This window comes from Lithobates pipiens, unplaced genomic scaffold (assembly GCF_037356315.1).
Source record: "Lithobates pipiens isolate NorthernLeopardFrog02 unplaced genomic scaffold, aLitPip1_a1.2 Scaffold_10, whole genome shotgun sequence".
NCBI classification, from domain to species: Eukaryota; Metazoa; Chordata; class Amphibia; order Anura; family Ranidae; genus Lithobates; species Lithobates pipiens.
Window position 1 is genome coordinate 219,056,640 of NW_027507686.1, and position 24,464 is coordinate 219,081,103.

The 24,464-nt window shown below is 43.4% G+C and overlaps 1 protein-coding gene across 2 annotated transcripts in view; it reads left to right on the plus strand.

Annotated features, from left to right (window-relative positions):
• The first annotated feature begins 1,743 nt into the window (after positions 1–1,743).
• Positions 1,744–24,464, plus strand: part of LOC143940196 (low-density lipoprotein receptor-related protein 4-like) — an 80,178-nt gene continuing 57,457 nt past the window's right edge. The window contains exons 1-19 of one of the 2 annotated variants that reach the window (XM_077461337.1): positions 1,744–1,992; positions 3,561–3,642; positions 4,756–4,861; positions 4,967–5,168; positions 5,261–5,450; positions 5,880–6,011; positions 6,103–6,243; positions 7,257–7,343; positions 7,448–7,619; positions 9,261–9,423; positions 10,547–10,772; positions 12,488–12,791; positions 15,029–15,247; positions 17,055–17,189; positions 17,282–17,390; positions 18,003–18,147; positions 18,290–18,403; positions 21,923–22,043; positions 22,132–22,196. In XM_077461337.1, coding sequence (XP_077317463.1) covers positions 1,759–1,992; positions 3,561–3,642; positions 4,756–4,861; positions 4,967–5,168; positions 5,261–5,450; positions 5,880–6,011; positions 6,103–6,243; positions 7,257–7,343; positions 7,448–7,619; positions 9,261–9,423; positions 10,547–10,772; positions 12,488–12,791; positions 15,029–15,247; positions 17,055–17,189; positions 17,282–17,390; positions 18,003–18,147; positions 18,290–18,403; positions 21,923–22,043; positions 22,132–22,196 — 2,947 coding nt within the window. In that variant the 5' untranslated portion in view covers positions 1,744–1,758. The remainder of the gene's footprint in view (positions 1,993–3,560; positions 3,643–4,755; positions 4,862–4,966; positions 5,169–5,260; positions 5,451–5,879; positions 6,012–6,102; positions 6,244–7,256; positions 7,344–7,447; positions 7,620–9,260; positions 9,424–10,546; positions 10,773–12,487; positions 12,792–15,028; positions 15,248–17,054; positions 17,190–17,281; positions 17,391–18,002; positions 18,148–18,289; positions 18,404–21,922; positions 22,044–22,131; positions 22,197–24,464) is intronic. The other variant, XM_077461346.1, reaches the window with a different exon arrangement.

Sequence of the window (24,464 nt, forward strand, 5' to 3'; positions counted from 1 at the left end):
TGTGACCGATAAGCGTACTCGCCTAGCTCACGACAGTGTTAACTACCTCACATTTCTAAAAATGAATGAGGCATGGATCTCGGAGGAATTCAACACATGTGATCAGTAGACCATGTATATGTCTATAAACAATTTTTGGAATCAAGCACACAGACCTTCTTAATTCATTTGGCTCACTTCCCTGACCCAAAAAAGCACACCGTACTATATGCCCCTACCCTCCTCTTTGAAGAGGTTGAGCGGTGTCATATTTCTACTGGGGCTGCTTATTATGAGGGGTTCCCACCATCCCTGTGCTGTGCTGACTTCCTCCTGGGTGTTCTTATTATGAGGGGCTCCCACCATCCCTGTGCTGTGCTGACTTCCTCCTGGGGGTTCTTATTATGAGGGGATCACACCATCCCTGTGCTGTGCTGACTTCCTCCTGGGGCTGCTTACGGTGCTGCTGTCAGCGCTGTATGTCACGGAGCTGCTGTCAGCGCTGTATGTCACGGAGCTGCTGTCAGCGCTGTATGTCACGGAGCTGCTGTCAGCGCTGTATGTCACGGAGCTGCTGTCAGCGCTGTATGTCACGGAGCTGCTGTCAGCGCTGTATGTCACGGAGCTGCTGTCAGCGCTGTATGTCACGGAGCTGCTGTCAGCGCTGTATGTCACGGAGCTGCTGTCAGCGCTGTATGTCACGGTGCTGCTGTCAGCGCTGTATGTCACGGAGCTGCTGTCAGCGCTGTATGTCACGGAGCTGCTGTCAGTGCTGTATGTCACGGAGCTGCTGTCAGCGCTGTATGTCACGGAGCTGCTGTCAGCGCTGTATGTCACGGAGCTGCTGTCAGCGCTGTATGTCACGGTGCTGCTGTCAGCGCTGTATGTCACGGAGCTGCTGTCAGCGCTGTATGTCACGGAGCTGCTGTCAGCGCTGTATGTCACGGAGCTGCTGTCAGCGCTGTATGTCACGGAGCTGCTGTCAGCGCTGTATGTCACGGAGCTGCTGTCAGCGCTGTATGTCACGGTGCTGATGTCAGTGCTCTGTATTACGGTGCTGCTGTCAGTGCTCTGTATCTCCTGCACCCTCTTGTTTGCCTACCCTGGTCCCTGACCTTCCCTCTCCTCCATTGCCTTCATTAGCTCCATAGTCCTGAATTGTCAGAACAATTTCCCAAATAAAAAAAAAATGCTTGTAGTTATCGATCCCAAATTCACCTCATACATGTATTATGCTATTGTCCAGGTGGTGGGACTACGTGCTACCCCCTAATAATTACCCCGTGGCCGCAAATTCGACCTAAAGGTTTGCGAAATTCGCCTCCCATTGAAGTCAATGGAGCCCGCGGCGAACGGTCGTTTTCGCGAACGTTTGTGTCCGTTCGCGTTTCGCGTTCGCGAAACGTCCCGTCGGAAGTTCGTCCATCACTAGTCAAGTGTAAGTTTGAAAAGGAAGATTTTTTTTTATCTTCTATGTGGGATGCATAAATAATTACAGTATTGGACAAAATAATGACTTGTGCTAACTAAAAGCATCCAATCGGATTCACTTTCAGTGTGGAGGATGATAGTTGTAGAATGAAACACTGAATGTAATTTTATAGAGGGCAAAAACAAACTGTTTTCTGAATGATACTTACTGTTTTAGCTCCATAATCTAAAGATTAAGATGGCAAGCACCCAGCAATCATTGTAATGACCCCCTTCCCCTTAAATAAAAAAAAAAAAAAGAACTCCTGCAATTACTCTTTGTGCCATTTTGAACCTGAAAGAATTAAGATGATGACCTTTGACCTTCGATCAGGTCTTGACAAGTTCCTGCTTTTTGCTCGAAGGACGGACATCCGAAGGATTAGCTTTGACACCAGTGACCTCTCCGATTTTGTCATCCCATTGTCCAATGTGCGCAGTGCTGTTGCACTGGATTGGGATTCTTCTGATGACTATATGTATTGGAGCGACACCACCGCAGACTCCATCAACCGCGCAAAATCAGATGGCAGTGGACAGGAGGTAAGAGACTGGCTGAAAAATTAAATAGTCTCTCTACATCAAGGGTCTCAAACTGGCGGCCCTCCAGCTGTTGCAAAACTACAAGTCCCATGAGGCCTTGCAAGGCTGACAGTTACAAGCCTGACCCCCACAGGCAGAGGCATGATGGGATTTGTAGTTTTGCAACAGCTGGAGGGCCACCAGTTTGAGACCCCTGCATATAAACCATTTCAGAGCCTAATGCTATTTTAACCTGACCTTTCTTTAGAATCATTACTCTAATTTCTACTTTTACAAGGGCAGTTTTAGATTATGCCAGGTTTTGTCTGTTATTAACCAGCTCTAAGAAAAGATAAGATGGCTTACACACCACTGATCTATTTTGGATCAGATTTCTACTCCAAATTTTTGACAACCTTTTGATAAAAAGGGAGGCACACTGCTCTTAGGCCTATAACTGGATCACCATCCGAATACTCTGGGTGCCGGATGCCAGACCGAGGCTCATCCTCTGATGCCAACAATATTCAATAAAAAAAAAGCTGGTGGCACTCCGGTATGATTCACTGCTGACAATTTTGTTATGCCAGACAAATGGAGAAGGAGTCTCCACCTAGGTCCTCCTACTAACGCATTTCATCTACAAGACTGGGATTAATCGAATATATACCCAGACGTGTGGACGAAATGCATCAGGAGCAGGCACTCCTTGTCTGTCTGTCTAGAGTAATAGTTGCCAGTGTTCTGAATCTCATGGAGCCGCTAATTTTCTTTTCAGTTTTTTTTTTCCCCACGTCATACATCTCTCCAACAAGGTTAGATGTTCTAAAGATTACTGTACTATACTATATCTGTATATACTATCTGTGAGAACTCCTAGACCAATAACCAAAAGCTGGATGTGGTTTTTGCACTTTTAATTGATAAGAGCTGCAATAACAGGCTGGGCTTAGTGGTTCTAAGGGCTCAAGGTTTATTATCTTCACACATTCTGCTGTGTAGCAGTCCCACCCCCCCAATACTTACCTTAACCCCATCTCAATCCAGTAATGTGTACAAGAGCCTCAGCTCTCTGAGAACTCTACTTTCTCATTGGCTAAGAAAGAGGCAAGAGCCATTGGCTCTTGCTGTTGTCAATCACATCCAGTAAGCCAATGAGAGGAGCAGGGCCAAGCTATGTCTGTGTATAAATTGGACACACAGAGCCACGATTTCGGAAATCGGCCTGCCTGGGTGCCCCAAACTGCAAGGGCACGCGGCAGGAGGGAGGGGCCAGGCGTGCCTGCAGGGACTGGAGAAAAGGAGGATCTGGGCTGCTCTCTGCAAAACCACTGCACAGAGCAGATACGTATGACATGATGATTATTATTTCTTTTTTTCTTTTTTCTTTTTTTTTTAAGAAAGCCTTTTAATATCACTTAAATCTGGTTGGGTAACAGACTTCATTGTAAGGGGTCAATCAAACTGATTGTATGAAAGCTTTCAGAAGTTATTTTTAACTTTTGAGACATGTAAAAAAGTAGTAAATCTATAAATAGCTATAAGTAATTTAAATAACATATTTTTTTTGTTTCCTTAATTGTCACCAGGTCATCATTGAAACCAGCTTGGAGAGCCCTGCAGGACTGGCTATAGACTGGGTTACAAAGAAACTATACTGGACAGATGCAGGTAATGTACTTTGAGCTCAATAGTTTTGAAAACTACATATATGATAGTAAAAGCCCGGAAACCTCATGCAGTTAAATGCTTGCAGCGTTTTTTTTTTTTTTTTTTTTCATAAACCATCTTTATTACCATGCAACATACCTCTGAACCTGCTAGCAAATTTTGGTTCAGAAGATTCAAGTCCCTAGCTCAGTCCCCTTCCCTCCCAGCATATCATTCCGGTTTCCTCTTATGGGAGTTTATCCAGTCCTTTAGGCACTATTCCTGCCACTGACACCAACAATGGGGGGTAATTCCTTCCACTGATACCAACTATTTCTCCCCCTAATACCAAGGATTGGGTATTGTTTACGTCTACTGGACACAGCCCAGCCCCCCCTTAAGTATGAAGAACTGGCCCTTCCTTTAGAAGGTTCTGAGACCCCTGCTATAGACAGTCGCTTCTGTGACATCTGTTAGTTTGCCGGGGCTGCTAACATTGCATCTAAGGTGGCGGCACCCAACAGCAGTATCAGGGTTTTAGGATATCTGCCAAAGGAGGCATTTACAAGTAAAGAAAATGCATAACATTTGTTAAATGCCCATATAAGCTTATCATTGAACTAACGGTCAATAATCTCTTGAAAGTTGATTTATGACCATTCAGCAAAGGTACTACTGAGAGAGACTAGAAAGATTCTATATGTCCATTTTCAAAATACTATTCAAGAGGCCATTGGAATATAATGGCTGGATTACTACAAACGATACTTCTACAGTTCTATACAGTACTTTCAGCTGTATACAGGTATAGCAAGTCCGAGAACAAGGATCAGTGTTCTAAAGAGCACATTGCCCTTCATTGGTGCTCTCTGGTTATTAAAGACCCACTTTGGGATACCTGCTGTCCTGATGTGGATTACAAACACCTCCCCCTCCTCATCTGCATAACATAAGGGGGGGGGGGATTTCTTATCAAGGTCAACTAGTTTTCTTTACTTGCAGAAAATGTATTAAGACTGAACAGGTTCTGCCAGTAGAAAATAGTAGTTTTGTGTAGTTATGTAAAATATTTGGAATGCTGATATGCCCATATCTTCTAGGTTTTATAATTTGTTGCGCTGTATTTTCTTTTAGGGACGGATCGGATTGAAGTGTCCAACACTGATGGTTCCATGCGCAGTGTGCTGATTTGGGAGAACCTGGACCGGCCTAGGGACATTGTGGTGGATCCCGTAGGAGGGTGAGGACAGTTTGGGTTTTCTGCTCCCATCTCAGTTGCCTCAGTCAAACCAAAGAGTTGTGTTTTTCCTTCTTTGTGAATTTTAATATACAAGCTCTCTTCCAGATTTATGTACTGGACAGACTGGGGTGCCAATCCAAAGATAGAACGTGCTGGTATGGATGCCTCTGGAAGGATGGTCATCATCTCCTCCAATCTCACTTGGCCAAACGGCTTAGCTATTGATTATGAATTGGAGAGGCTGTACTGGGCTGATGCTGGCATGAAAACCATAGAAACTGCCAAGCTTGATGGCGCTGACCGAATGGTAAGATGCTACTGCACAACATTGTTCTTCAGTTCTATGTACAAATCAAGGGCAAGACCAAACAATAATCACTAGTTATTGGGCTCTCCTAGGTGCTAATAGGTACAGATCTACCCCACCCCTTTGGTCTGACCTTGTATGAAGATCGTATTTACTGGACAGACTGGCAGTCAAAAAGCATTGAGAGTGCAGATCGAAAGACAGGACTTGACCGCAAGCCTGTGCGGGAGAACTTGGAAAACCTGATGGACCTTCATGTCTTTCATAGACAACGAATGCAAGGTATGGATCATCTGCAAACTCTACATGTGCAGCCTGGGTTGAATCCAAAATGAAAATGAAAGTTTGTTTCTCAACAAATAATGTAGTTAAGCACTTCTCCATCATATGATCACTTCTAGGTTGAACAGACCTTTATTTTCTAGCACGCCTCGTTAGTTATGCATGGGCTTCATTCAGCCAGTAGTTGAATAAAGCTCATGCTGATATTTCCTCTGGAATGATGGTTCCCTTTAGTGCTATCTAGAATTTCTTGCATATACTACTATTGGTATATTGCTTGTTGATAAGTGTGAGTTCAGTTCAGCTTATTGCGGGGTGATGCTCATGTGTAAGTTTGGTGTGTCTAGTTAAGGGTGCACAGCTATGTAATTACAGTACATATCCACTTTTGTGCAGCATCAGAAGGTAATTATTTTCTTCTTTCCACAGTTCGCTCGGCCTGTTCAGTCAATAATGGGGGCTGTAGCCATGTTTGCCTTCTTTCTCCACATCCAAAAGGCCATAGCTGTGCTTGCCCTACTGGGGTCAATCTGCTTGGCGATGGCAGGACCTGTTCTTCAGGTATGTTCAGTCCATTGATCATATGATATATGTATTTTATCACCTCTTCAGGACTATGACCCTTCTTCTCTGTCTTGTCCTCCACACCCAGGAATGGACCGCTTCCTCATTTTTGCCCGAAGGACTGATATCCGCTCGGTGTCTTTGGATATCCCATACTTTGCAGATGTTGTTGTCCCCATCAATATGACCATGAAGAACACCATAGCAGTCAGTGTGGATCCCTTAGAGGGTGAGAGAGGCTGAATGTAACTGGCTACATGTTTAAATAGGCATAATAAAAAACAATCTCCTGCGATCAAGATGAATGTTTCAGCAGTGATGGACCTTTACTCTTCCACAGTCTAAAATAATATATTTTTGCAAGACCTTGCAACCCTCTTGGGATTAGGGAAGCCCAAATGGAATACTGAAAAAAACAAAAGAAGAGGATGCACCAGCCTTGCGCATTGCTTTTTGTAGAGCTTTTATTGAAGTAATAATTCTACTCACAAACTGCAAAGAATTTCCATCTCCCCGATATTCAGTGATTCATATCCCCTGGTCCACTGCACAGGTTTCAGTCTAGGCAAGAAGACCCTTCAAAGACTTAAAACAGCTGACATATTTCAGGGGGGATCTCCCCTTCCTCTGGTCCCTCGAGACGCATCACACATTTTAAGTGTAGGAAGTGTCTTCCCTAGACTGAAATTGGTGTAGTGGACCAGGGGAGATATGGATCATTGGATATTGAGGAGCTTGAAAGTCTTTGCTGTTTGTGAGTATACATCGTTATTACTTCAATTAAAGGATCTATAAAGTTAATGGTGCCATGGTTGCCTGTCAGTCCTTCAATAGTTAATTATCTACAAGATCCAGCATTCCCTAAGCAATGGCCAATTGCTCATTTAGTTAAATACTTATGTATGCCTCGCTCCCCTGGCAGCTGTCGCTCTTGTTTGCTCTCTGATGCTCTTAGGATATGGACAGGCTCTCGGTGTCCTCACATATAATGCATTGTATGTGATGACTTTGGAGAGCTTTGGCTTGTTGAGCGGCAAATAAAATGTTTTAGAGGATACATCGCCGACGGAGTCTGCTAGAGCGAGGCTTAAAGTAGGTATGGGGGGTGTGGGGTGAAGGTTTATTTCCTAAAACTGCATAACTGCAGTTCAACCTAAAAGTCTTAATTGTCCAAGGACTTCAACACTTGATGGATATATTGGGAATAATTTCCACCTTCATGTTTTTTTTTTTTCCTTTTAGGTCTGGTGTATTGGGCTGACAGTACCCTTCGCAAAATTAGCAGAGCAGGTCTGGATGGCTCTAATTATCAGGATGTACTAACCACAGGTGATTAATCAACCACTTAAAAATACTGTATCTACACTGCTATGCAGCTTTCTTATGTCCTAGGACTATCAGAACAATTTCATGCTCATGTTGTGTTATCACAGGCTTGGTGACCACCGATGGTCTGGCAGTGGATGCAATTGGCCGCAAGGTATATTGGACAGACACTGGGTCTAATCGCATTGAAGCAGGGAATCTGGATGGCTCCATGAGGAAGGTTCTGGTGTGGCAGAACTTGGGAAGTCCACGAGCTATCGCTCTTTATCATGAGATGGGGTAAGCAAGAATTGCTGATGTAGATGAAAGGGTATCCTTTCCCATTTAAAGTGGTAGTAAACTGTGTTACACCACTTGTACCTACAGATAAGCCTATAATGAGGCTTGCCTTTAAGTACAGTGAAAAGCTCCTAAACTTGCACAGTTTAGGAGATCTTCATAGTGCATGCAGCCGGTGACATTACCGGCACATATGCTCTGACGGTCCGGCTTACAGTGCCGGACCTTCAGAGCCTGTGCCATAAGCGGCGGCTCCCATGGGAGTGATGTCCTTGCGCCCCTGGCCACTTATGTAGCCTGAGGCCACAAACCTATATTGAAGGCAGGGGAAGATGTCAGCCCTCTCAGCGGTGTCATTGCGGCACTGGAGGTCTTCGTTCTAAGGTAAGTTTCTCATAATGTGCTAGTACGCGATGCATACTAGCACATTTATGACCTTGCCTTGCAAGGAGTTTTATTTTTATTTTTCCAGCAGCTGCAGTTTTACTACTGCTTTAGAGGATAGGTTTACCTTTTTACAAAAAAATGTATAAATGTGCATCTTTTTGCATGTAACAAAATGTGCATTGATTATTTTTTTCTAAGGAGCCTGCAGAGCATTGCACCCATGATAAGCAGATTGTTGGGGCAATCTGCTGCTCCTGCAGACTCTCAGCATAGCACTCTGTGCATACCTTATATGTGCAGAAAGTTGCCTGAGAGCAGGAAGATCAATGGACAATGAGGATGGTCCACAGCACCCACGCAGCTCATTGAAATTTTGTAGGCATTTATTCACAGGAAACGGTTGCTGTTTTTGAATGGTGAAAGCAGGTGCAGGGAGAAGATCCGTGACCCGCTGTCACAGGGAGGGGGGGCATTGGGAACAGAGCTGCAGATATTAGAACATGTTACATGTTCCACACAAAAACAGGGGGAACGTGTAACCTGTTACCAAAGTGAACTTATCCTTTAATCTTCGAAGGACACCTGTCATGTTAGTACTGACCATATACTGCAACAGAAGAGGATATGGAAGGAAGGTATTGACCTTAAAAGAGAAGTATGGTTTTGAGAGTTTTTCCCCATCATACTTATCTAGGTGAATGCTACATCCGTCCCCCGGGGCCTCTACACTGAGAAGCGAGCGATCGAAAACCGTTGTTTTAATTGTTATACGTTATGAATATATGTATATTTGGAAAGTGTGATAAGCTCAGTGGATTGGTACTTTTTAAGTCTTCTGTAGTTTTCATCTCCACCCTTACTATGATGGCTCTTAGAGGTGCTATTGGGTTGTGTCTGTAAGGATCATGGCAGCTGGGAAAGATTCAGAGAGAAAACTATTAGAAAATCTAGTGTTGGGAGACACAACTGACACAACTTTCTTTTAGTTTTCTCTCTTTCCAAGATTAAAGGTGGCCTTCGGGTCTCTTCTAAGGCTCCCACAACTCAAATTAGATATGCTGCTATGGTAATATGATGGCCAAGTGGGACTTCTGTAGAACATGGATGGATCTTAAACGCAACCTACAAAACTTTAGTTACAGAGATAACCAAGTACTTTTGTTTAGCTGCCTTTTTCCCTATTGAATGACTGGTGCTTGCTCCCACCAGGTATAATGAGGAAACAGTCACACATAACTATTCCTCTCTCTTTAGGTACATGTACTGGTCAGACTGGGGAGAAAATGCCAAGCTGGAAAGGGCAGGAATGGATGGCTCTGACCGCAAAGTTCTGATAAACATGAATCTTGGATGGCCGAACGGATTGGCTGTGGATAAAGCAGGTTCTCAGCTCTTGTGGGCAGATGGGCATACAGAGGTAATGTTGGCATTAAATGAACATTTTATGCCTTCAGTTTACGGGAGGGGGTTTTGGGCTGATGACTAGGAATTACCCTTTTACCTTTTGTGGGCGCTCTTCAGATGAGTAGGTACCATTCTGCCTCCGTGTCAGGCTTATTACCTGTTTTTTTTCCTGTCTGGTCATATTTAACCCCTTCATGCCAACATAATGCAAATATGGGGCCTTGGCTTGAAGGGGTTGTACTGGAATAATATGCAGGCATTACCCCCAGAACCGTTTTTTAGAGCCTACGGTCGGCTTTCTTGTGGTAACTGATGAGGCTAACAACGTCACTCAGCTGTTACTCCAAGCAGCAGAAGGGGACCTGTGTAGCCCCCCCCCCCCCCGCGCCTTTCGCGGGCCTCTGCTGTCCCACAGAAAAAATTAAAGCGCCCCATCCCTCCATGCTTGCGCGCATAGGCGAACGTATATGTAAGTCACACCCGCAAATGTAAACCGCGTTCAAACCACACATGTGAAGTATTGCCACGATCGTTAGAGTGAGAGCAATAATTTTAGCCCAAGATCTCTTCTGTACCTCTAAACTGGTAACCTTTAGAAATGTTTAAACATCGCATATGGAAATTAAGTGCCGTAGTTTGTCGCCATTCCACGAGTGTTCGTGGTTTTAAAGCATGACATGTTGGGTATCTGTTTACTCGGCTTAACATCATCTTTCCCATTATACAAAAAAATTGAGCTAACCTTTACTGTTTTTGTTTTGTTGTTCATAAAAAGTGTCTTTCTTCCAAATAGAATTGCATTTGAAAGACTGCTGCGCGAATACGGTGTGACATAAAATGTTGCAACAATCACCATTTTATTCTCTAGGGTCTTTGCTATATATGTTTGGCAGCTCTAAGTCATTTTACCAGTATAAAATACAGATTTTAAGCAAAAAATGTCAGAAAAAGGCTTAGGCATGAAGGGGTTAATGTCCTTTTTGTGTATGATTTTCCTATGTCTTAGTGCATTTTATTTCCTTTTTCTGCCTTGCACATGGAGGCACCTAATACATAACATCGCCATATCTGATGTGCTTCTATATGTTCTTGTCTCTCTTTCTGTCTTTTTGATGTATTTGTCCTTTCCTCCTTAGAGAATAGAGGCTTCTGACCTTATGGGAAGAAACCGGCGGATCTTGGTGTCGCCTGTGCAGCATCCATATGGTCTGACCCTTCTCGGTGCTCATATATATTGGACTGACTGGCAAACACGCAAAATCCAGAGGGCTGACAAAGACACGGGTGCAAATATCATAGTGATCAGAGACAACCTGCCTGGTCTGATGGACATTCAGGCTGTTGATAGGACTCATGCTCCTGGTAGGTACTACTTGTGCAGCCTAGAATCAATTCTAAACATTCATTTTTACATGTCCATTTAAAGGTGGTCACATTATCGCTTTATGATCTGACATATCAAAAATTTACCAACAAGTGTGTTAACATTTTATCTGATCAGGTAGACCTTTTGTAATACTAAAGCTGTCCAGAGATGGATCACATCTTGAGATTATAGCCATCTATGGGCAGGCTGGTTGGATTGTTTTTACATGCGATTACTTTCTGCAGATATAGCCGCTAGCAGTAATCATTGTGTTCTGCCAGACCAGGAAGGCTCCCCATCGGCAAAACTCAATAGTACAGTGGGAGTCATCAACGCTGACTGCGTTTTTTGATAGGCTCATTTTCTTTCATTCCACCATGGGTGGAATGATAGAAAAATCACTGGATTCCTCTATCTGAATGTACCCATATACATTTCAAATGTGTGAGCAAGTAGAAAATTCCCTATTCACAGCAAATAGATATGTGCAGCACCACTAGTCAAAGAACATACTACTTTTATTTAATATATATATATATATATATATATATATATATTTATATTCATATTCATACTAGTACGCACGATCAAAGGTACCACCTTTTTGAGTTTTTTCTTGAGTTTTCTCTTATCTAACCAATCAGGTAGTCAGTAGTGAACTACAAAAGAGAGAAATTGGAATGATGAATTATAGAATAGGTGCGAGGGAGGGAATAGGATAAGAAATACAGAAGGGAAGGAAAGACTAAGTAGGGAATTTCAGAGACCTTGAATGTTTCGGGTTGGGAGGATATGCGATCTCAGTTGGGGACCCTCTTCATTTTATTTTTATTTTTTTTTAATTTTTTTTAAGCTTGATGAAATCAACCCCTAGAAAGAACTGTCGACATTCCTGAGAACCTGTGAACTCTAGCCAGTAAAATCGTATTTGTATCGATTTTTAACTCCTGGTGTTTGAGAGGCTGTCAGAGCTTTCATACGTCTAATTTTGTTAATTTAGAAAGACCTAGGCTGATGAGGAAGATCCCTGCCTCCAAAGGATAGGTATACATATACTGGCTGCATTTTTTGTTAGGTTCCACTGTAATTTTTATAATTTTAATTACAGGTGCATTTTTTGGCTCCGTTATCCATTTACTGAAGGGTTTATATGGGGTTACTGCATTGTTGCTGCATTATGTAAAACTATAAGCCCTTGTACACACAGTCGGAGATTCCGACAACCAAATCCGTCGGATCTTGTCCGAAACTGTTGCATACACATGGTCGGACAAAGTTGTCGGAAAATCCGATCTTTCAGAATGTGATGACGTAATTTCCTTACAATGGGACTACGTTCAGGCTAGTAGCCAATAGCTTTGATGTAGGAATTTGATCTGAGCATGCGTGGCACTTTGTCTGATCGGAATTCTCTACACATGATCGGAGTATGTCCGATCGGAGCAGTTTGACGGAAAATATTTTAAAGGGTGCCTTGACAGAAAAAAGGTTGAGAAACACTGATCTATAGTAGCTTTGTTAGGTTGCATATAAAATAAGCAATAAAAGGAGCAACATGAGAAAAGGAAGGAAACCTTGGTAATTACCAGTCTTCTTTCTTTAGAGGGAGGCTATAATCTTTGTATTATAGGTTTCTTTTAATAGCTATACCTATTATGTATGAATGGAGTCATGTGAAAATGCATTGTGCTTCCTTTCTTCTGCCTATTAGGATTCAACAAGTGTGGTAACAACAATGGCGGCTGCTCCCATCTGTGTCTGCCAAACCCCGTCAGTTACTCCTGCGCCTGCCCTACCGGCATTCTCCTGAAAGAAGATGGCAGGACTTGTGACCCATCTCCCGACACCTATCTGCTGTTCTCCAGTCGTGACTCCATCCGCATGATATCACTGGACACGGATGACCACACAGATGTCCACGTGCCCATTAAGGAGCTCAACAATGTCATCTCTTTGGACTTTGAAAGCATAGAAAACCAAATCTACTACACTGATGTTTTCCTGGATGTGATCAGGTGGGTAGCAAGGAAAGGGTTAAAAAACAAATTCAGGTACCTGAATATGTCTTATATTAGATTCCTGTATTCCTGGAAAATAAGAAAAGAAAGTACTCACAATGCCACATCTGTAAATTGAAGGGGAAACACAAAAAAGGATACTACAAAAGTATCCAAAGGTCAGACTTTAAAGGCATGGAGACAATAGAGACATAAAAAGAATAATATTTATTAAAAAAAGTATGTTGTATAATCAGTGTTCAAAAATGTAAAAAGCATATAAAATGATACAGTTGATACAGTGAGCCCTTATGCGTCTATGCGTTTCGCCGTTAGGCTTCTTCAGGACACGATCAAAGATGTAACATAAAAGAGGAGGGAGAACGAATCTCATTGTCTGGAATGAGATATATTCAAATTAATATCCGACAAATCACATATATGTTTTACATTATGTTGCATTAAAAAGCATATGCTCTACTGTTATAGAGAAACCAAAAGAAAACAGACACCAAAAATCGTAAAAGATACCTTATGGTAGACTAACACTAAAGAGATGGCTGCACTCCAAGATCCATCAAAATTCTTATTTAATAACGAACATCCCAAGTGTTACAGACAGTACAAAGTTAAAAAGCATATAACATGATACAATTGATACAGTGAGCCCTTGTGCATCAATGCGTTTCGCCGTTAGACTTCTTCAGGACGTGATCAAGGTTCGAAGATGTAACAAAAAAAGGAGGAAGAACGAATCTCACTGTCTGCAATGAGATATATTCAAATTAAAAACCGACAAATCACATATGTTTTACATTATGTTGTATTCAAAAGCGTATGCTCTACAGTCATAGAGAAACCAAAAGAAAACCGACACCAAAAATCATAAGATACCTTATGGTAGTACAAAACTCTAAAGATCGGAGGATTTCAAAAAATGTAGACTGCTTCTAGCAAGCTGTAAGCAGGTAAACAGCGCACGGCTGGTTCCAATGGGTAGAAAAACAAAACAAAAAAGCACACAGAATGAATTGTCAGTGTATTATGCAAATGGTGAGACATTACAAATAAATGTAAATCCATATGGATACCTACTAGCAAGTAAGCTTAAACAATTGCTACAGCAGGGGCAGGTGTATGTCTCGATAGCAATCGGTGATCATAAACGCCAGGGGAATACTGCTGAGAAAACACGGATCCAATGAGGAAAAAACACCAATAGAGCTTCAGCAAGCTAGCGGCACGTAATACAGCCTAACTAGCAAAAAGTACCCATAGAGGATCTATGAAAAGAGAACAGCGGCATTATAAACCTTGCCACTTGGTGTTAACAAAGGTAGCATAAATAAGAGAGCATATGGAGTACTTACAGTAATGCTGAGATGAATGGATATGTCCCTGGTGCTGTACACAGCACCCAAACACAAACATGGGCTATTTATATTGAATGGGTGTCTTTACACAGACGAGCATCACATGATGTCATCACGTCCATTTGTATAATACACTGACAATTCATTATGAGTGTGTGTGTTTTTTTTGTTTTTTTTCCCCTACCCATTAGAACCAGCGGTACTTTGTTTACCTGCTTACAGCTTGCTAGAAGCTTTCTAAATTTTTTGAAATCCTCCGGTTTTTGGAGTTTTGTACATGAGGTCTAGTCTACCATAGTATCCAAACAAAAGAACTCGCTGCTCCAGGTGAGACAGGAAGCCTAATGCTATGACAGGTGCCCGCCTCGGCTCGCCTCCGCATACAATCAACACTGAAGAAATGGCTGCACTCCAAGATCCATCAAAATTCTTATTTAATAACGAACATCCCAAGTGTTAGACAGTACAAATGGCAGTCGCGTTTCACACACTAACAGGTGCGCGTATTCATTACCTAGTAATTAAGAAGCACAGCTTGTTCCTCTTAAAGGATAAGTTCACTTTTTTTTGCAGGTTAAAAAATGTGCATTTTTATTTTTTTTATATCTGCCTGGAGTTCAGTTTTCTAAAAAAATAGGCATGGGAGGGATGGCCCTGCACACAGCCGGCCGCCCTTCCATCAAATCATTCCAGGGAAAGTATCAGCTGGCACTGGTGAGCCTCTTTTAGGCTAAAATCTCATTTCTGTACTTTTTATATAGATATTTGTGAATGTTTCAGCAGGTCCTTTTAATAACACTTTTTGTATGTTTACCATTTTTTTCTCTACATTGTATCAGAAAACAGGTTTTCTGTTTACTGAAAATCTATGCTGTCTTTTAGGAGGGTAAACCTTGACGGCACTGGTATGGAGACTATCATTGGTGAAGGACTGAAGACCACAGATGGTCTGTCTGTGGACTGGATAGCCAGGAATCTGTACTGGACAGACACCGGGGCAAACACGATTGAGGTGTCCCGATTGGATGGGAGATATCGGAAGGTGCTTATTAATAACAGTCTGGACGAGCCTCGGGCCATTGCGGTGTTTCCAAGGAAGGGGTAAGAGCAGAAATCCTGAATTGACAATTTCTGGTCTTGAATTTCCTGATGCTTGTGCCATTTATGACACTTGTCTGGTTTGGATGTTTTGTTGTTTCTCAACCAGTGATATTTGTATTGTGTTGATACCTTGGTTCTTCTAACTCAAATCAACTTTTTTCTTTTTAGTTGTAGATAGACGTGGTAGAAATTACCTTTTCAACTTTTATTGCTGTCTATTACCTTGTTAGTGTCCCCCTGACCGGCTGTGACAGCAGGGCAAGAAAGGAAATGTTTATCACAAAGTCAGAAAGTTACAGGCAGTGAAAATAACCTGACAGGGGTTCTATCCCTTCCCCAATATACTCAGAGGGAATAAACAAAGCTTAATGTGGCACATGCCACCATCACCAGCTTCCTGCGGCATTATAAGGGTGCAGGGAACTGATGAGAGTAGGGCGCATCGCACAACAAAGCAGATAGACCTGTTTCAGGCACATCTGCACCACTCTCACATGTTTCTATTTCAGAGGAGTGTCAGAGGGAGCTCCCTTTATTGCACAGACTGGGTATAGAAAATGAAGCAGATTGCCCCTAATTAACAAAAAAGGCTTTCATCGCCTTTGCCAATTTGGAGCAGCATCTGCTCTGTTTTCTCAGTTCAGAAAAAGCCTGCACCATCCTTTCATTTCCCCCATTGTGTGTGTGGTGTTTTTTTTTTTTTTTTTTTGGAATCTCTGTTCCAGCTGAAAAAAAATTCCTAACATATCCCATCCTGACTACAGGTAAGGGGAAATCTCCCCAATGAAGACACAGACTGCAATTAAAATTTGTCAAGGGGTTCCAGGTGTTCCCCACCCTGCCCAAAACAAAGCAGTATTTTGGCTCTGGAGTGGGGCTTTCCAGAAATTTATGTTAACACTCTGGAATTCAAAACCGAAAACTAGAATAACATAGCATGGGAAAGTCTCCCCCAATGTGTTTTTTTTTTTTTTTTTTGCATGAGGGATCAAAACATTGAATTGTTTAAAATAATTTTATTAGAAATTGTAACAATAAGTCATGAACACACATAAACACTTAAAATATGAGCTCCAGTCAAAGATGTGCGTGAATATTAAATTTTACCCTATTACGATCATGCAACAATATTTATCAGTAGTTAAAATGCAAACCCAACGCGTTTCAGCATGCATGGTCAAAAGTCTTCCTCAGGGGATTCGTTTGCTGTCAAGACATATATGCAATCATTATTCATATATCAGCAATATAGACTTTGATAATACAAATCCCTATCCTGTTGACTGTAGCATGTTGAAATGCATTGGGAATTTGCATTTAAATGCTGAGAAATATTGTTGCATGATTGTAATAGTGTAAAATTGAATATTCACACACATCTTTGACCGGAGCTTGTTTGTGTGTTCATGACTTCTTGTTACAATTTCTAATAAAATTCCTTTAAACGATTCAATGTTTTGATCTCTGCTGCGAAAAAACCCTATTGGGGGGCCTTGATTAAACACTGGCTTCTACAAAGCGGTAAACTTTCAAGACCAGAAATGTTCTCTCCCTATTTTGCCAGCTTCCACCGAACTGACCTGGGTAGTCGAAGGGCCTGTGTCAATAGACTTTTGTTTGTATCCCAACTGCTTCTCTCCCCATAAAATCCAATGAGAATGCAGGAGCAGCTTAGGTGGGGAATGACAGGTCAGCAGGAGGTCACATGCAGATCAGGTGTACCTGTCAGTAAATCTTCTCAGAAGCATCACAAACTGAAATAAAATGCAGGCCTAGTAGCCACTAACCCTAATTGTATTCTCCTTAGTTACATGTTCTGGACAGACTGGGGCCACGTTGCCAAAATTGAGAGGGCTCACTTGGATGGCTCTGATCGCAAGATCATCATTAATACAGATCTTGGGTGGCCCAACGGATTGACGTTGGACTATGACACCCGCAGGTCAGTGAGAATACGTTAGAACGGTTTGTGTGTTCTGAGCCACTTTCATTTTTATGTCTACAGCTCACCAGTGTTGTCTTCTGCTCCCCTAGGATCTACTGGGTAGATGCTCACCTGGATCGTATAGAGAATGCAGATCTGAATGGAAGGACCCGTCAAATACTCGTTAGTCAAGTCTCCCACCCCTTCGCTCTCACACAGGTGAGAATTCTGGGTAATTTTTTTATTAATACATATATATGAAAGAGGAACAGGTTTTTTTTTTTTTTTCTACGGCTGAACTTCAGGAAAAAATTTCAGCACCCCTCCTCCCTCGCATGCACAGTAGGGAATCAGCTGTGAAGCTGAAAGGCTTTACTGCTGGGTTCCCTTACTATAAATGGTGGCAGCAGCACCCGAGAGCCAATGGAAACATCAACTGGGGTGCCAACCTCGCTGGATTCCAGGACATGCAAGTGTCCCAATATTAAAAGTCACCAGCTACAGTATGTGTAGCTGCTGACTTTTTAAATTTTTCTGTGGTGGGGGGGGGGGGGGGGTCACCACTATTAAGTTGTACATAAATGCACATGTATTCATTTGTATTTTTTAATGTCTAACTGGAGTTCAGCTTTAAGGAGTTGTGATTTGATAATGGTCAATAAATAGATTGTTGAACCAAATCCTGGTTCATTTACATTCCTGCACCGATTAAGTTAAGCTTATTGAAGTGTCATTGTGATCATATTTATGGCAGCACAGTGTATGAGAAATATTAATTTGCCAATTGAATTTTGTTGAGCCAATGATTATTTTATTTTTATTTTTTAACAGGAAGGCCGCTGGATATATTGGACTGACTGGCAAACCAAGTCTATTCAGAGGGTGGACAAATACTCTGGGAGGAGCCAGGAAACCATATTGGGCAATATGGAGGGGCTGATGGACATCATTGTTGTATCTCCTATGCGGCAGTCAGGTATAAATAGTAATCATAATAAAGAATATTCCCTTTTTTGCCTCTTTTCTATCTGGTATATTGGGATATTTCCTGAGATTTTCATGATAACAATTTAGAGAACATCCCTTGCTTTATCTGGAACTCTCTGCCTACTTTGCAGGTAGCAATCCTTGCGGGGTTAATAATGGCGGCTGTTCCCACCTGTGCTTTGCCCGAAGTTATGATTTTGTGTGTGCCTGTCCGGATGACCTGGAAACAGAACTCTGCTCTACAAGTGAGTGCCCATTCTCTGCTCCTCTTACATTTTGGGTTTAAGTTTAGAAATTTTAAACTGATATTTTATATAAAATGTTGATTTCACAAATAAACATTGTAAGACCCCTGATATTGGTGTGCTAGGGGATTATGAAGTTTCTTAGGAGAGCACAGAAGAAGCTGGTTGCCTTCAGATCTCCAATTGAAAAGTCTTTATGGCCATCAAAACCTAATAGGCAGAGCCATCTTGTGCATTGCATTGACCATGCAGCGATCACACTTGCAATGCTCCTTGTGCCTTTTTATTCAGAATGGGTGCTTTTATAAAGAAAAAGGAAAAATTCAAATTTTTTGCGTTTTTCATCTGCTAAAAAACCCTTCACTTGCTACTAGCAATTCCTTTAAACATGTACACACATACGCAGTGCAGTGTTCACTCCCTGCCCATTCCTGGTGTCTGTAAGATCCATGAGAATGGAGCCGGATGCTGGGACTACCCTGCGTCCCAGTCTCTGAAGGGAGGGGATCATGCTCTGCTTCAGTATGTCACAGTACATGTTGGCATTGATGGTTCCTTCAATGAACTGTAACTCTCCATTGCCGGCAGCACTCATGCAGCCCCAGACCATGACACTCCCACCACCATGCTTGATTACAGGCAAGACACACTTGTCTTTGTAGTCCTCACCTGGTTACCACCACAAGCACTTGACACCATCTGAACCAAATAAGTTTTTCTTGGTCTCATTAGACCACAGGGCTTGTTCCAGTAATCCATGTCCTTAGTCTGCTTGTCTTCAGCAAATGGATTGTGGGCTTTCTTGTGCATCATCTTTAGAAGAGGCTTCCTTCTGGAACAGCCATGACCAATTTGAGTGTGCGCCATATGGTCTGAGCACTGACAGGCTGACCCCCCCCCTTCAACCTCTGTAGCAATGCTGGCAGCACTCGTACGTCTATTTCCCAAAGACCGCCTCTGGATATGACGCTGAGCACGTGCATTCAACTTCTTTGGTCAACCATTGCGAGGCCTGTTCTGAGTGGAACCTGTCCTGTTAAACCGCTGTATGGTCTTGGCCACTGTGCTTCAGCTCTGTTTTAGGGTCTTGGCAATCTTCTGATAGCCTAGGCCATCTTTATGTAGAGCAACAATTCTTTTTTTTTCAGATCCTCCGAGTTCTTTGCCATGAGGTGCCATGTTGAACTTCCAGTGACCAGTATGAGAGCGTGAGAGTGATAATGCCAAATTTAACACACCTGCTCCCCATTCACACTTGAGACCTTGTAACACTAAGGCCGCGTACACACGGGCGGACTGTTGGCTCAACTTCTGTCGCCGCCGGGCCACCGCCTGCAAAAGAGCTATAAGAAGGCGCGGTGGCCCGGCAGAAGAACCGAAGAGGGGGACAAGACCCCCGAAGTCGGGAGAAGAGGCCGGCGGCGGGGAGGAAGAAAGCCGGACTCCTCCGCTAGCAAAAGAGCTACAAGAAGATAGCGGAGGAGTCCGGCGAGAAGACCCCCGAAGACGGAAGACCCCCGGAGCTGTGCAATAAAATATTTTATCTCGTGTGTTGTGTTTTTTTTTTGGGTACTTTTATTTTACAGGTGAATGGGTAGGGGTACATTGTACCCCATACTCATTCACATAGGGTGGGGGGCCGGTATCCGGGGGCCCCCTTATTAAAGGGGGCTCCCGGATTCCGATAAGCCCCCCGCCTGCAGACCCCGACAACCAACGGCCAGGGTTGTCGGGAAGAGGCCCTTGTCCTCATCAACATGGGGACAAAGTGCTTTGGGGTGGGGGGGCCGCGCGGCCCCCCCTTCCCCAAGGCACCCCCCATGTTGAGGGCACGCGGCCTGGTACGGCTCAGGAGGGGGGGCGCGCTCGCTCGCCCCCCTTTCCTGGCCGGCCGGGTAGCGTGCTCGGACAAGGGTCTGTTGTGGACTTTGGGGGGACCCCCACGCCGTTTTTTTTCGGCGTTGGGGTTCCCCTTTAAGTCCATTCCAGGCGGCGGAGCCCGCGACGTCTTCGTCGCGGGCCCCGCCTACCTGCACACGCGCTCGAAATGAGCGGACTGTTGCCTCGTGTGTGGGCGAGTCCGCTCATTTCAAAAGTTGCGCGGACTTAGTACGACGAACAAAGTTTGCCGTATTTGTCCGCTCAAAAAGTGCCGTGTGTGGGCGTGTTCGTTCATTCAAAAGTTTGAGCGGACTGTTTGACGAACTTAGTTTCGGCAGACAGTCCCCGCGTGTGTACGCCGCCTAACAAGTTACATGACATCGGGAAGGGAAAATGGCTACTTGGGCCCAATTTGGGCATTTTCAGGGTATACTCTGTTTTATGTTGCCAGCGGTTTAGACATTTGTGGCTGTGTTGAGTTATTTTGAGGGGACAGCAAACATGCACTGTTATACAAGCTGTACACTCACTACTTTACATTGTAGCAACGTGTCATTTCTTCAGTGTGGTAACATGTACAAATATAATATATTTATAAAAATGTGAGGGGTGTACTCACTTTTGTGAGATACTGTATTAGCACTAGATGGGGGACAAACGGGCAGAGGAGTCTTCATAATGTGAGCGTTTGCCAAGTATACTTCCATATTTTGGAAAGAGCAGCGGAGCTACAATTTCACTTTTAGTGAACCTTCTGACGTAGCAAGCAGGTTACATAGAGAGGGGCGAGTCTCCCTAGTGGGGGATACAGGTAGCAATAAAAACCCAACCGAGTTTCTAACAATTCCCTACTCCAGCCACTATTTTAGAAGATATTTTGCATATATGTCAAAAGATTGAAAATTGATGTTTTTGTTGTCTATATCAGCCAATGAATTTCCCCCCCATGCATTCTCTCCTTGCAGTATTAGGAAATAAAAAAGGAGAATCTGGCTCTATAAAAATCTCGTCTTCCCTTTATGAACCTCATCCAATAATTTTCTGTTCTCATCTTTATATACATTACAGCCATGATTGTACAAAGTTTATACAAACTCCATATATCTACCAAAACTATAGAATAAAAGGGGCCTATCTTGGTGCAATGCTATTCCACAGAGCAACCCCAAACCACCTCTCCTGGGGTGCCCACAGGCGCTCCTGGCTCCTCCTTTCTGTGTGCCCCTGTAGCAAGCTGCTTGCAATTGGGGTGCTTGTGCAGGCTCGACCCTGCGTTGCACTGTCTGTGTCCATACACACACCTTGCAGAGCAGCCCTGCCCCCTGCTCCCTCCTTACAGGATTTGACTGCTTCAGCAAAGCTTGTGAGAGAAGAGGAGAGAGCTGCTATAGACGGGCACAGAGCTGGACTGAATGAGAGCTTAGGTAAGTATAAGTGGAGGTGAGGGGGCAATACTACTACGTAAACGTTTCTTGCCTTAATACAAGGAATGCATTTAGGTAAGAAAGGTTTAGGCTTTAAAACCGCTGTAAGTCCTCTGTGCAATGGTGAAGACAGTGTGGCTGCTTTTGCAATTCCCACCTTTAAGAAATCTTGTTTTTTCCCTAACAATCCTCCCTTCACTTCCTACCAATTCAGTTCCTGGATTTTTACCTTCAGCTCCTATTCCAACAAACAATAGTGAAAAGATTCCTGGCGCCTTCAATCCCGACAACGAGATCGAGCGAGGGGAAAGCACTCCCGGAGTGACCGCAGGAAGGTAGGTGTAAGCCGTGACCGGCTGGGATTTGCTGCTTCTCAAGGAAATGTGTATTGATGTATCCTAACTTTTATCATTTCCTTTGTAGCTGCTCAGATGAAGAGGCATCAAGGGGACTCTGTACCCCTTTCGGGGCCGTGCCAGCCAGTGCAGGTAAAGGAGCACACTGTAGCTATATTTATGAATATACTTTCATATTTTTACATCCTTTCTATATATCCAAGGATGATTCAAAATGAAGAGCAGGATATAGGATTTTTAAAAACCATTAAAGATCTAAAAAAATAATCAGTTTCAATACGTTTATTCATTAAAAAATATATTTTACTTTTACATCTAACTATTGGAAGTACCAAAATATGTCTTTATAGATCAACCTGCTGTGTTCAGTAGGTCAGCACTCTGCTGCATTGTACAGTGTTGTCACTTTTCCTTCCAGAACATGAAGGGGAGAGCAGAGGGATCACCTCACCATTGTCCTGCTGCTCCTGTCTGTTCAGTTGACGGGTGACCAAGCAATATTGCTTAAAGTGGATGTAAACCCACTCTCATCCTTTCTAAACTACTAGACATGTGCATTCGTTTTCGTCCGAATGCATTTTCGTCCGAATTTCAGCTATTTTCGTTTTCGTTTTGCCAAACGATAACGAAAGCACAAAATCCGAAAAACGAAAGATCCGACATAAATAAATGCTTTATTTTCGTTTTCATTGTTACAACAGTTCGATATAGAATAGGAGATTCGACGTGACTCTGACAAGTGTCTATAGAACCTGTGTTCGAATGTGCCTAACCTTACCTCTATTAGTCCAAGATTATATAGAGAAAATATTCGACAGAGAAAAAAGATTTGACAGAGAGAAAAGATTCTGCAAGTTACTGTCCTAAAAAGTGTTTGGGGACCCGGGTCCTGCCCCAGGGGACATGTATCAATGCAAAAAAAAGTTTTAAAAACGGCCGTTTTTTCGGGAGCAGTGATTTTAATAATGATTAAAGTGAAACAATAAAAGTGTAATATTCCTTTAAATTTCGTAGGGGGGGGTTGTCTATAGTATGCCTGTGAAGGGGCGCATGTTTCCCGTGCTTAGAATTGTCCCTGCACAAAGTGTCATTTATGCAGGAAAAAAAGTCCTTTAAAATCACTCGCAGCTATAATGAATTGTCGGCTCCGTAATACAGAGAACACTCATTGAAAGTCATTGATAAAAAAATAAATAAATAAATAAAAAAAAAAAAAGCGTGTGGGTCCCCCAAATTCAATTACCAGGCCCTTCAGGTCTGGTATGGATATTAAGGGGAACCCTGCCTCAAATTTAAGAAAAAATTTGACGTGGGGTTCCCCCTAAATATCCATAACCAGACCCTTCAGGTCTGGTATGGATATTAAGGGGAACCCCGCGTCAAATTTAAAAAAAAATTGACGTGGGGTTCCCCCTAAAAATCCATACCAGACCCTTTATCCGAGCACGCAACCTGGCAGGCCGCAGGAAAAGAGGGGGGGACGAGAGAGCGGCCCCCCCTCCCTCCTGAACCGTACCAGGCCACATGCCCTCAACATTGGGAGGATGCTTTGGGGGTCTGTGACCCCTCAAAGCACCTTGTCCCCATGTTGATGAAGACAAGGGCCTCATCCCCACAACCCTGGCCGGTGGTTGTGGAGGTCTGCGGGCGGGGGGCTTATCAGAATCTGGAAGCCCCCTTTAACAAGGGGACCCCCAGATCCCGGCCCCCCCCTGTTTGAAATGGTAAGGGGGTACAAAAGTACCCCTACCATTTCACAAAGAAAGTGTAAAAAATGTTTAAATAAAACAAACACACTTTTGAAAAATTCCTTTATTAAAAATAAAAAAAAGATTCCAGCGGCGGTAATCCACTCTTGCTATCCATCGACGGACGGTCATATCTCCAGCGATGTCTAATATCATCCAGCGCAGCGCAGCATCCTTCTTCTGTCTCCGTGGAGGAGACACTACAGGCATTCCGGCGGCTGACGTTTGTTATATACGGAGGGCGGGGCCACCCGTCACCTGACCCCGCCCCCCTCTGACGCAAGGGGAAACCCAGGGTTCCCCGTGACGTAGGGGTGACCCGCACCCCTCTGATGTAACACAGGCAGGTTTCCGTTACATCAGAGGGGGGCGGGGTCACCTATACGTCACGGGGAACCCCGGGTTTCCCCTTGCGTCAGAGGGGGGCGGGGTCAGGTGACGGGTGGCCCCGCCCTCCGTATATAACAAACGTCAGCCGCCGGAATGCCTGTAGTGTCTCCTCCACGGAGACAGAAGAAGGATGCTGCGCTGCGCTGGATGATATTAGACATCGCTGGAGATATGACCGTCCGTCGATGGATAGCAAGAGTGGATTACCGCCGCTGGAATCTTTTTTTTATTTTTAATAAAGGAATTTTTCAAAAGTGTGTTT